Source organism: Mytilus californianus, unplaced genomic scaffold, assembly GCF_021869535.1.
Source record: "Mytilus californianus isolate M0D057914Y unplaced genomic scaffold, xbMytCali1.0.p SCAF_15, whole genome shotgun sequence".
Classification (NCBI taxonomy): domain Eukaryota; kingdom Metazoa; phylum Mollusca; class Bivalvia; order Mytilida; family Mytilidae; genus Mytilus; species Mytilus californianus.
In genome coordinates, this window is record NW_026262637.1 from 6,763,625 (window position 1) to 6,775,989 (window position 12,365).

At 30.4% G+C, this 12,365-nt stretch overlaps 1 protein-coding gene across 5 annotated transcripts in view; it reads left to right on the forward strand.

Moving 5' to 3' along the window:
* The first annotated feature begins 4,247 nt into the window (after window positions 1-4,247).
* The window catches only part of LOC127725292 (uncharacterized), a 32,171-nt gene continuing 24,053 nt past the window's right edge, over window positions 4,248-12,365 (forward strand). For 2 of the 5 annotated variants that reach the window (XM_052232216.1, XM_052232217.1), the window contains exon 1: window positions 4,248-4,376. In XM_052232216.1, coding sequence (XP_052088176.1) covers window positions 4,349-4,376 — 28 coding nt within the window. In that variant the 5' untranslated portion in view covers window positions 4,248-4,348. Of the gene's footprint in view, window positions 4,408-9,588; window positions 9,885-12,365 lie in introns of those variants that run through there. The other 3 variants (XM_052232218.1, XM_052232219.1, XM_052232220.1) reach the window with 2 other exon arrangements.

Genomic DNA, 12,365 nt, shown 5'->3' on the forward strand with positions numbered 1-12,365 from the left:
TTAAAAAAAGTTCATCGTTGTTTTTTCATAAAAATTGGAACGAATAATCTTCGTACAGTATCAAATCGAATGTCCTTTTTAAGAAGAAGGGTCCATGTACTCGTTTTCAAGTTAATGATTAAATGCATCTGGATTCTTAGTTTAAGTTTAAACATATTTTATTTGCATAAACACAAATTGGATGAGACACAAGTCAAACAGACTTATGAAGTCTTCTCCATTTAACATATTTAACAATACAATATATAAGAGCATGCATACATTACATATTATTTCAACATTTGTATAAATTGGACAGAAAAATTAAGTGGCAAAAAAGTAGTAGAGAGAGAAAAAATTAAAATAATAGAACACAAAAAAAAAGGAAATAAATTAATAAAAAAAAATGCATCTTTTCCCCATATGTCGCCATTTGACGTCGCGAAAAATAACATATTACGTTAGCAATGTCATTACCTCCCCTGTAACTGTATCGTATGCCCTTAAATCACAAAAAAAAATACCATTGCTTTCTTCTTATTAAAGTACCAACATTACGATCAGTTTCAATTCAAAGGTTATGTGAAGACAAATGAATATTGTAATACATTTTCGAAAAAGGTACAGGAAAGAAATATTTGTTAGTAAAATTGTAAAACTAAATTGTGTTACCAACATTTTGATTGAGTTGACTGAGTTAATACTTGTTAATCAATCTTGTTCAATCGAATCTATCGTAACTATCGAGGGTTTGCGCTTTTTATTGAGGTGATTGAGTTGACATTTGTTGAAAAATCGCGTTCAATCGTATTTATCATAACGATCGAGGGTTTGCACGTTTTTACTGAGTTGATTGAGTTGGTATTTGTAAATCAATCGTATCTATCGTAACAATCGCGGGTTAGCAATTTTTAATTGCTTTGATAGAGTTGATATTTAATTTTCAATCATGATCAATCGTATCTGTCGTAACGATCGGGGGTTTTCAAATTTAATTCAGTTAATTCAGTTGATATTTGGTAATCAATCGTATAAATCGAAAGTTTGCAATTTTTATTGAGTTGATTGAATAGATATGTGTTAATCAATCGTGATCAATCGTAACGATCGAGGGTTTGCAAATTTGATTGAGTTGATTGAGTTGATATTTGATAATCAATCGTGCTTAATCGTAAATTTCGTGATGATCGAGGGTTTGCAATTTATATTGAGTTGATGTTTGGTAATCAATTGTGTTCGATCTTTTCTATATCTTAACCATCGAGGTTTGCATTTTACTGAGTTTATTTAGTTGATATTTGTTAATCAATCGCGATCAGTTGTATATATCGTAACGATTGAGAGTTTTCAATTTTAATTGAGTTGATTAAGTTGATTTGTGGTTATCCATTTTGATTAATCGTATCTATTGTAAAGATCGAGGAATTGATATGAGTTGACTTAGTTGACAGCTGGTTATCAGCTGTGATCAATCGTATCAATTGTAACAATAAAGTTCTTATTACGTTCTGGGAAATAATATATTATTAGTATAATAGTCCCAGTTACCTTGTAATGAGTTGAATTGTAATCTGTCCAGGAATTACTTTTCCGTATCTTCCTGTTGATGAGTTAAATATGTTACCTTTTTATCACGTGGGGGTCTCAACCTACAAATTCGGGCGCAGATGTCCGACTGGGTTTTGTAATCCCCCCACGCCATTTATATATTGAATTATGCAATAATCCCTACCCATTTATATATTTCATAAGAGAATCACAACCCATTTATATATATTTCCCGGCTATCGTGACATCTTATTTCAATGAGATGTTAACCTCATGGGACCCATGATTCATAATATGAGATAAAAAAAATCAGAACACAGTTTTTTTTAGCAGACATCTTAACAGATGAACATGTATGACCCATTGACATATAATAAGTTAGAATAAACAGAGATTAAAGATATGGAAAACTACAAAACCTACAGAAATTTGACCTCTTCAAAAATATGGTCATCTAAACATTGCTAAAAGAGCATACTTTAAAAATGCGATTAAAACCGATCGCAACTGCAAACAGATATGGAAACACCTCAAAGATCTAAATCACTCGGGCAAAAATAATACATCACCAGTCTTAAAACAGATAATGATTATATTACGAATTTGACAGATATTGTTGAACATCTTAATGATCACTTTAGTTCTATAGGTCATAAATTAGTGCCTAATCCCAAAACCACTTTCTCTTCAGATAGTAAGTTTAGCATATCGTTTGTGAAGAGCATGATAAGAGAAAATGTCTGCTTTTCCCTCTATTCTGTTTCAATATCTGAAGTAATCAATGAACTTGTTAAACTAGATGTAAATAAGTCAACAGGGCTTGATGAAGTTGGACCGCGTATCCTTAAACTATCTTCACCAATTGTATCTGAGTCGTTTGCACATATTGTTAACTTAAGTCTCTGTACAGGTATTTTTCCTGATAAGCTAAAGGAAGCTATAGGTTTATATCTCTCCACAAGGGTGGGGATGCACCTGATATGAACAATTATAGACCAATATCCATACTCCCAACCGTTTCCAAAATTTTTGAAAAATTGGTATTTAAGCAACTATATGCATATTTCTCAAAATTAAAGCTTCTTTAAGGCTGCAATCGGGCTTTAGATCTGGACATTCATGTAACACTGCCCTCCTTAAATTAATTGATGCATGGCTTATTTAAATGCAAGGGAATATTTAACTTGTGCTCTTTTTCTAGACTTTAGAAAAGCATTTGATATTGTTAATCATCATATTTTACTGAGCAAATTACAAATGTATCACTGATGATCATGCTATTGATTCAATTTGGTTTAAATCTCATTGATTAGGAAGATTTCAAAAGGTAATGATCAATGATATTGAATCTCATTTCAGAGAAGTTCAGTCAGGAATTCCACAGGGTTCCATACTAGGACCTACACTTTTTATAATATTTATCAATGATATATCTCTTGTGCTTGGAAATGTTTCTTCTGAACTTTATGCTGATGATACAACATTATATAAGTCATCTCCATCAGTAACAGATTTGAATGCATTTATGAATGTAGATTTTTGTAATGTTATGAATTGGTGTAATGATAATGATATGATATTCAATAGAGATAAGACTAAGTTCATGTTAATTCGTTCTAATAGACAAAACATCTTAGAAACAGAATTAAGTATCAAATTTGATGATGAACATATAATAGACGTCGTTCATAATCAAAAACGGCTAGGAATCCATATTGACAAATCTCTTTCGTGGGAAAATCAAATTGACAAACTTTGTGCAGTAATCGTAAGCAGACTGCATCTTATGGGCCGACTAAAAGCATATCTTCCAGTAAGTAATCTCAAACTATATTATAATAGATATACATACTTTCAATTATGGACTACTGCTGTGTTGTATGGGGAAATGCTTCAAAACTAATATTGACAAATTATACAAGTTACAAAAGAGGGCAGCAAGAATCGTTTTTAATGCAAGTTTTGATATCTCTTCATCAGATATGTTTAAAAAGTTAGGATGGCTTACCATTTATAATAGAATTAAATATTTTATGATAGTGATGGTTTATAAGTGTATGAATAATCTAGCACCTGAATATTTATCTGAACTATTTTCAAGTTGTTCAGTTGTTAATAAATACGCATTTAGATCATCTTCCCAAAATAATATATTTGTTCAACGATATGAAGCTAATAATGGTAAAAGAACATCTATGTATTCTGGAACCTTGTTGGGGAATTCCTTGCCTTTGACTTTGAAAGAAAGTAAAAGTATAAATGTTTTTAAAACAAAATGTCAAGCTTATCTCTTGAAAATACAAGAAGAGAACTTTTCGCAGTTTTAATGTAACAATTTTACTACAAATATACTTTTTATTTAAGTAAATTGTAATTGTCTACCCGTACTATATATTTGCTCTTGTATGCAGTGTAGTATGTTTTTGCTTTATTACCCTTTTGTTTATGTATTATTATCTTTTAGAAATTGTGTATTCTTATATGTAGATTAGAACACCACGGGGTGGATTAACTGTTTTGTTAACTGTGTAACCTTCTGAAAATAAAGAATTTATTATTATTATTATTATTATTATTATTATTATAAATTTCTACCTCCCTGAAATTGCACCCCATTGAAATATTTGACATTTCAAAAAAGTTACCCATACCAACAGGACGTCTCTGTATACTTTTATATAGGAAGAGAACCGCGATTAAGTAAAGGTAAGTAACTCCATTTGCCTCGTTCTCATGACAAGGGCAGATTTCTTTGGCAGACGATTGGTATATTGGTGATGATGTCAAATTAACAGATTAACGAAAGACCTTTATACCATAAATGAGGAACGACGGCAACCCCTCGAATAGTATGATCAATTTACGGAATGTTTTGTCACAGTAATACACTATACGTCTATGAAATACACCAAAATAAGTCACCATATGATTATGATTATGTCTTATGATACACAGTCACAGGCACTTGTTTCTGTAAAAACAGGGGTCACCATCATTTTTAAATTTCTTCAAAGAAAAATATTTTGATTCTGATATAATACAGGTTGGAAACAACCAATTGAGAGATATATTCTGTTGTAGAAAAGAAAAAGAAAAAATTGCCTTTTTAACTTATAAAGCCATGAATGATTAAAGGGGGAAATTCATTATATTTGGAAAAACTTTTAATAAGATTACAATACATAAACTATTAATTTCCCCATAGGTGACAATGATAGCCTTTTTTGAGATAGAGACTTTAGAAAGTTAATTTTTTTAACGAAACCTTACTACAATTAAAGAAAAGTTATTCGGACAGTATTTTTTGGTCCAAAAAATATAGGTTTCCGTGGCTTTTCTTAACGTAATTTGTACTTATCTCCCTTGCCTATCAATTCTGCACTTAAAAACATGTGTCTCATCTTAGCGTAGAAAAGACATCTCAGTTCCGTTATGGCTAAGGAAAATATATTATTTTGCCTTTGGTATAATGCAGAAAGTCTCTATTAATAAAAAATAACGGGTGCACATATCGACCAATCAGGATTAGCCATACCCTTAATTCTGAATACCATGTTATCTATCTTCATAAAATGGCTGCGCCCATAATATTTAATGGTTGATTGTAACCTATACAGTATTTAATATTTTCTAAAATCATGCAATTTATGGTCCATAAGATGCACAAACATATATGCCACAGATATATCAACCTCAAAACTTTTTCTCATTACTCTATGAATTTTCACAATTTTTTATTTGAGGTGCAGACCCCAGTCTAAAAATGAAAAAAAAAATCCTGTTTCTTTTTTAGTAAATGTGGTACTGCTAAAAAGGATAGATCTGAAGATAATGTCCATTTACTCCAATGATTCTTTATATGTCATCAAGTACTGATTATATTGATACCAAAACCGATTCAATATGTAACTGCTACGGTGAATTTTATACAACAGTTTTAAAAGAAACCATTTTCGTATAAAAGTACATTTTTGAAACAGACTATAGCATTTCAAAATATGAAAAATGTGAAAATATTTGTATTTTAACATTGAAAACTATTTTTTAACTTCAAAATGTCATGCCTATTCCAATTTTTATACGACCGCAAAGTCATATTGGTATGACGTTGGCGTTGTCGTTTAAAGACACATTGGTTTTCGCACTCTAACTTTAGTTTAAGTGAATGGATCTCTATGAAATTTTACCATAAGGTTGAATACCACAAAAGAAAGGTTGGGATTGATTTTGGGGGTTATGGTACCAACAGTTAAGGAATTAGGGGCCAAAAAGGGGCCAAAAATAAGCATTTTTGTAACTTCCAGACATAACTTGTGTGTTAGTGTATGGATCTCTCTGACATTGTACCACAAGGTTCCATATCTATCAATATTTTAATAAAATTTATGTCCCCAGATTAATTTTCCTAGGAAATCATGTCCATGTCATTAATATTCCTAGATAAAAACGTCCATGTCCTTTATTTTAAAAGGTAAAATTTAATGAAATAAATTATTTACATGTAAACAATGGAAATTCAATTTTTATGTTTTAATATTGTTCAAGAGTTGTGCATTAATATTTTAATAAAATTCATGTCACCAGACTAATTTTCCTAGGAATACATGTCTATGTCATTAATATTCCTAGGTAAAAACGTCCATGCCCTACATGTATATTTTAATAGGAAAAAATTAATGAAACTTTCCAATCTTAACTAAGAAAATATGTTTTTTTGCTTCCTGAATGTAAACGTGTCCCAGACTTTTTTCCTAGGTAATCAAGTCCATGATCATAATTTTACTGGAAAAACAAGTATTAGGACAATTTTCCTAGGAATAAAAGTGCCAGACATATTTTACTGGCTAGGGACTTATTTTTCTAGGAAATTTTGTCCTGGGACTTACATTCCTAGTAAAATCATGGTCATAGACTTGATTACCTAGGAAAAAAAGTCTACTGGACCAAATTTACTGTTACATTTTGGCCTATTATCTTGAAAACTTAAAGAGATAGATAGACACTATAAAAAGCAAAAATGATCAGCAAGACAAGATCTACTTTTAAGTTAAATTTTGCAGTAATCGTTAGTAAACTCTTTAAAGGAGTGATTGCCCTTTTTTTGTGTTTTTGACAGTCATGAATTTTATGCTAGTCCACAATGTTAGAGAGTGTTCATTGTTCAAGATTCACATAGACCTGGGTGAGGGACAAAGGCTCTTCTATTTATTACTTTTGAAATTTCAATTTCATGCACACGGCCCGCGGGTGATTGCTTTATCTGTGCAATTCGATGAGTAAATTACACTAGCCTTTTTCATCACAATCCTTTAATGTATTAATGTTTGGATTCTGCTCTGGTGATCTAATTAAAAAAAAATAGGTATAGTATGAACTTAGGAGTTTGAGCTGTTAACACTAGCTTATACATTCTGATTTTGATATCTAATGCAATGCATATTTATATAAATTTAAACAGATAAATTGTGTGGTTTAGTTTAAATGACCATTAAGTCTTAAATGAAGATTTGTAAACAGATAGGTCTTTTTATCAAACACAATTATCCCTGTCATTTCAAAAGAACCATTTAATGTTACAGATCTAAATTGATAATTTTTATTGTATTCAGTCTGATTGAATTTCTGACTAGACCTGGTGTTATTCACCTGACAAGTTCTAATCAGAGAGATATATCTAACGGTAGAATTTAACACTAGTATTTAATGCAATGATACCTCACAGTTTAGTCATAATATGTTATATAAATTTTGAATTGTATTCCTGTACTTTGGACTTAGACTAAGTTAATTCATGTAATTAATAATTTTGATTTACTGTAAAAATAAATAAATAAATGTTAAAATATACAATATTCATTGATATGCAAGGAATAAAGGATTATTTCTATGTAAGTTTCCCAAATTCTTTCTATAAATTAAATGTGAAATATAACAGTGTATACATGAATGGTTTTGCTGATAGAACTTATCGCTATCTTGGAATCTGCGACATTTGAACTATTGACGTCATACAACAATCACTTTTGCATTGTTGGGTCAAACATTTTGTCTTGTGACGTCATGATTTAACAGGAATATATCTGTTATGGCCAATGATAACGGACAAATAGCAATAAGGTGTATTGTTGAAGGCCATACAGTGACCTATAGTTTGCTAAGCTTTATGTCATTTGGTCTCTGGTGGAATGTTGTCTCATTAGCAATCATACCACATCTTCTTAGATTATATTGATATGAAAATCTTTAAAGCTTGTTTCTTCAAATAAAATTGCAGTAATGTAAAATAACAAAATATGAATGTTAGAAAGTTATAAAAAGAAAAATAGACCAGTCAACCATGTGATTCTTAGCTTGTTGACTTATTTATTGTTTTTGAAATTTAATAAGTTGGGAAAATATAGCAGAAAACATATATCATGGGACAGACAAGAGGTCAGGCTTTATCTTACCTTAAAGTACTCCTGCTATTGAACAAATAAATGGACATTGCTGACAGCAACATATCGTGACTGGCCTTGTCACCCCTTATGTACCCTGCTAAAATATAACAGTGACTTTTGTTGTTGGAGTATGCAGTATTGTAATTTGTATCTCTTTAATTTTATGGTGATCTGTTCAAGATAAAAGTCCTTTGGGATGAAATAATTTTTATGCCCCAATTACGATAGTAGGGGGCATATTGTTTTCTAGTCTGTATGTCTGTTCATCTGTCGCATATCAGGTCACATATCAGGTTGATGTTTTAGTTTACTATGAATTTATGGTCACATCAACTTTGTGAACTTTTTTTTAAACAGGGCATGGTTTCCAATGAACATACTCCTGTTATTTTGTCAATATGAAGTTGTGAGAGTTCTTACCATTGAAGACATTGCAGTTACTTGAAGCATTTTGAGCAGTACATGTATCTTTACTTTGTTCATTTATAATTAAAATTTCAGGTGTTTGTAGTGATATCCCATTTTCCAACTTATTTTGTCCCTCCTACTGTATGACAAGGCGGGGAATCTCAAGTTTAGTGATAATCCTTCTCATGTAATGTTGACAATTAAACACCTTAATAACAGGTTAAAATGGTTTGATAAGCACTTTTAATTTTATTCTCATCAGACTTGGACAAAACTTATACGTAAAGCTGTTGCCAATCTAAACTAGAGACATCAACTAATTTGTGAGGTGTGTCCTACTTGTAAATTTTGTTACATGTTTGCCCTATAATGACTTAGAAAAGGAAGGAATGTGATAATGGCCTTGCTTTTTGTGTGTTTTTGCTGTGCATGTATAGGGGTGGATCCAGCCATTTTTAAAAGGGGAAGTTTCAACCCAGGATAAAGTAGGGTTCCAACACTACATTGTATGTCCCCATTCAAAAGCATTGTTTGTCAAAAAAAAGGGGAGTTCCAAACCCCGGAAACCCCCCCCTTCTGGATCCGCCTCTGATGTACTGATTTTTGTGTCATGGATGGATACCCCATATCCTTTGTTTTTCTATTAAATTTATTTGGCCTTACTTTGGACTAAAATTTAAAGTTTTAATTTGAGATTGACCTTTTTTGTCTATTTTAATCACAGGTTTTCAATCAATCTAATTAATAGAATTAGTTCTCCGCACTTGCTCCTCATTTTCGTTTGGTTGTTTATATGTCGTGTGACGTACAAATGTATAACCAACTGAACGAAAATGAGGAGCAATTAAGTGCCATAAGTGTGGGGAACTAATTTTAATTAGATTGGATTTCAATTATGTTGAAATTTTGTTGACAAAATGAAAATCCATAATTATTATATCATCAAACAATGAAAACATTATATCTATTCAACATCAAACTAATAATTGATTAATAAAAACATTGAAGACTGTGAGGATGAACTTTGGTTTGACATCCTGTTTTCCCTATCATTTAACTATAATTCATATCAAAGTTTATAGACCCTTGTATAATGTTGTAATTTAATTACACAAATTTCAAAGCAACATGTTGAAATAGACCATTTGATCATTTTACCTGTATGAAATTTAAATGTTATAAATTCTCTAAAGTTGTTGATATAAACGGTCTATTTACCTATATACTTATATATGACAAAAGTAAGCGTGTTTTATTGATCGGAACAGAAACGTCACAGTGTGTCCATCCATTTGTGCTTCACTGATTAGAAGAAATTCTTATAGGAAGTATCCAAACACCTGGATTTCAGAACTGTGTATTTTGTGTTGTATTAATCATATTAAATCTGGTACAATGTAATGTGTTAAATGAAAATAGATAGTTGTCACAAAGGATATATATATATATAATTGGAGAAAAGGGAATAATTTTAACATGTTTAAACTCATCTTATGATGGATCCTGAAGGTAAAGTTAACAATTTCTGGCTTTAATTGATATAATTACAATGTCAGTATTTTTATTGATCAATTTTAATGTAAAAATCTTAGAATCAGTTTCTGATTGATTTCCTTCAACAGAAAAGCAAATTATTTCATTTGTTCTTCAATGTTGAGTGAAGCCTTTGGAAAAAAATAATAAGTTTCGAGCTTCATTAAGAATTATAATTATGCTTTATATGAATTTGATGTATTCAATGTTTCATTTAAAAAAAAATTACTGGATTAACAATAAATGTTATGTTGTGTTTATGAAGGTATTATAATAGTTCAATTTTTTTTGTCTGACCTTAGATTCAGCCTATCTAATAGAAAACCAATGATTTTATAATTAAGTGAAAAAGTGATTTAATTGGAATGTCTATATCGATTTTTCGAAAAAAAATAATCAAAAATGATCCAAGTCAAAGCATTTATAATTATTAAAGTGCAACATCTAGATCTACAGACTTTAGCTCATGAATTGTTGTATAAACAGAATTCAAAAACAATGTTTGTCTTGAAATGATTTACAGATTAAATATTGAGATTTAATACTATTAAAATAATTAAACTTAAATGGTATTAATGCAAGTATAAATAGTTTACTAGTTAATAGTGTGGACTAGAGATACAACCCTCTCCACTAGTCCTCAAATGGTTGTCATATTCTCTAGTATATTATAGCATAGATGTACATCTATGGTGTTGGTATAGGTTTTGATTGTAAAATAGGAGAGAAAGTATTTGGATCAAATTGTAAACTGTTTCATCTTTGGTCTCTGATGGATATTTGTTTCTTTGGCTATCATACCACATCTCCTAAATGCTTATTTTTATAGCTGAAATAAAGATATGTTATGTGAATGTCAACAATATATCCAGCTAATACCAAATGACAGAATGACCACATCTATCATGTATATATAGGTCATTATAGTGTTCAACAATGATGAGAACTCTGAACTGTTAGGTCAGATGTCAAAGCTCTTAGTTGTGAAGAAAATATTGAAATATTAAGCTTCTGTTAAATAAGAATAGAAAGCTAAAGAACATGTATTTAAACTAATTGATCTTTTATAAATATCAGATACATGTAGTTTAGCACTTAATTGTGGATAGTTTACAAATGTTTGCCCCTCAGACAGAAACTCAACAATTTAATAGGAATGATACGTAATGCTTACAAGGTGTCATGCATAATCTTTGGACTTACAAATTATGTATAAGGATGTGGTCATGGTTACAGTAAAAGTTGTCTGAAATTTGATTGTATAACTTTAATAATAAATATGTTTAGAACAATGTAAATTTGAATGAGGATACAAAATTTTACATGAATGTAAAATCTTGTATGTGTCTGTACTGTCAATTCTTACATACAATGTATTTACAACACACAAAATGTACTAGTATTGTTGTAAAACCATTATGATTATTGACAATAGCCTGAACCTTATTGTATATAGACAGTCAACACCTACAATGTACCAGAATAGTAAACATGTCATAAATATTTACAACAATGTTATAAATTTAACTGAAATTAAAATTAAACAGAAATTACTATCTTGCACATATTTGTACTTTAATTTCAAAAGTAGGTAAAGTATTATTAATTTGATGCTCACCCTCTCAAATTCAGTAAATATCCTTATTGTAAATGGTTCCAGTCAGCATTAGGAACTCTAGCATTTGACTACGATGACACAGTTTACAGTAGTTCTAATAGTTATTATAAGGGTTCTAACTTAAAATATGTAATAACATATAAAGAAAATATTTTAGAAAGAGGAATTAAAGCCATCAATGGTTTGTTTTGTTTTTTATCCTTTGAATTCATGCATACATACATGCATGCATGTATATGTTATGTATACAGTTCCTTTTACTTATCTGATGAACTTTCATACTGCCAAAGGTCAGTGGTTCTCTCTGGGCACTAGGACTTCCTCCGCCATATAGTCCATAGTGCTGAAAGTGGCATTAAACACCATCAATCAATAAATCCATACTGTGACCAAAGTAAAATATTTCAGAAACATGTTGTATGCCTTGAAATAGAGATCAACTTTATTGTAGCTTATTTCACCATCAATTTTTTAAAAGTACATTATTAAGCATTTACATTTATACATATTTTTCTTCTCAGCTTGCAACGTCAACTTAGCTTGTGATCTCACATTAGGGTTTAGACAAACCCTCTGAAATTCTTTACTATGGCTATGAAATGTTTAAAAAATGTGCATAAATTAGACAGAAAAATTATCTGAATACATAAACTTCTTTATAGGCTTTAGATTTCCATTACCTGCCAGTCCTTGGGGTCTCAAAAGAAAATTACACTTCAAATTGCTTTTGTAAAATGAATTTTAATTTTGATGCTTCGATATAGGGACTTGTTCCCAGTGTAGACAATGTGGATCTTCTGAACTTCAATTCTAGTTCTAGTGCATTAATAGTTAGCTAC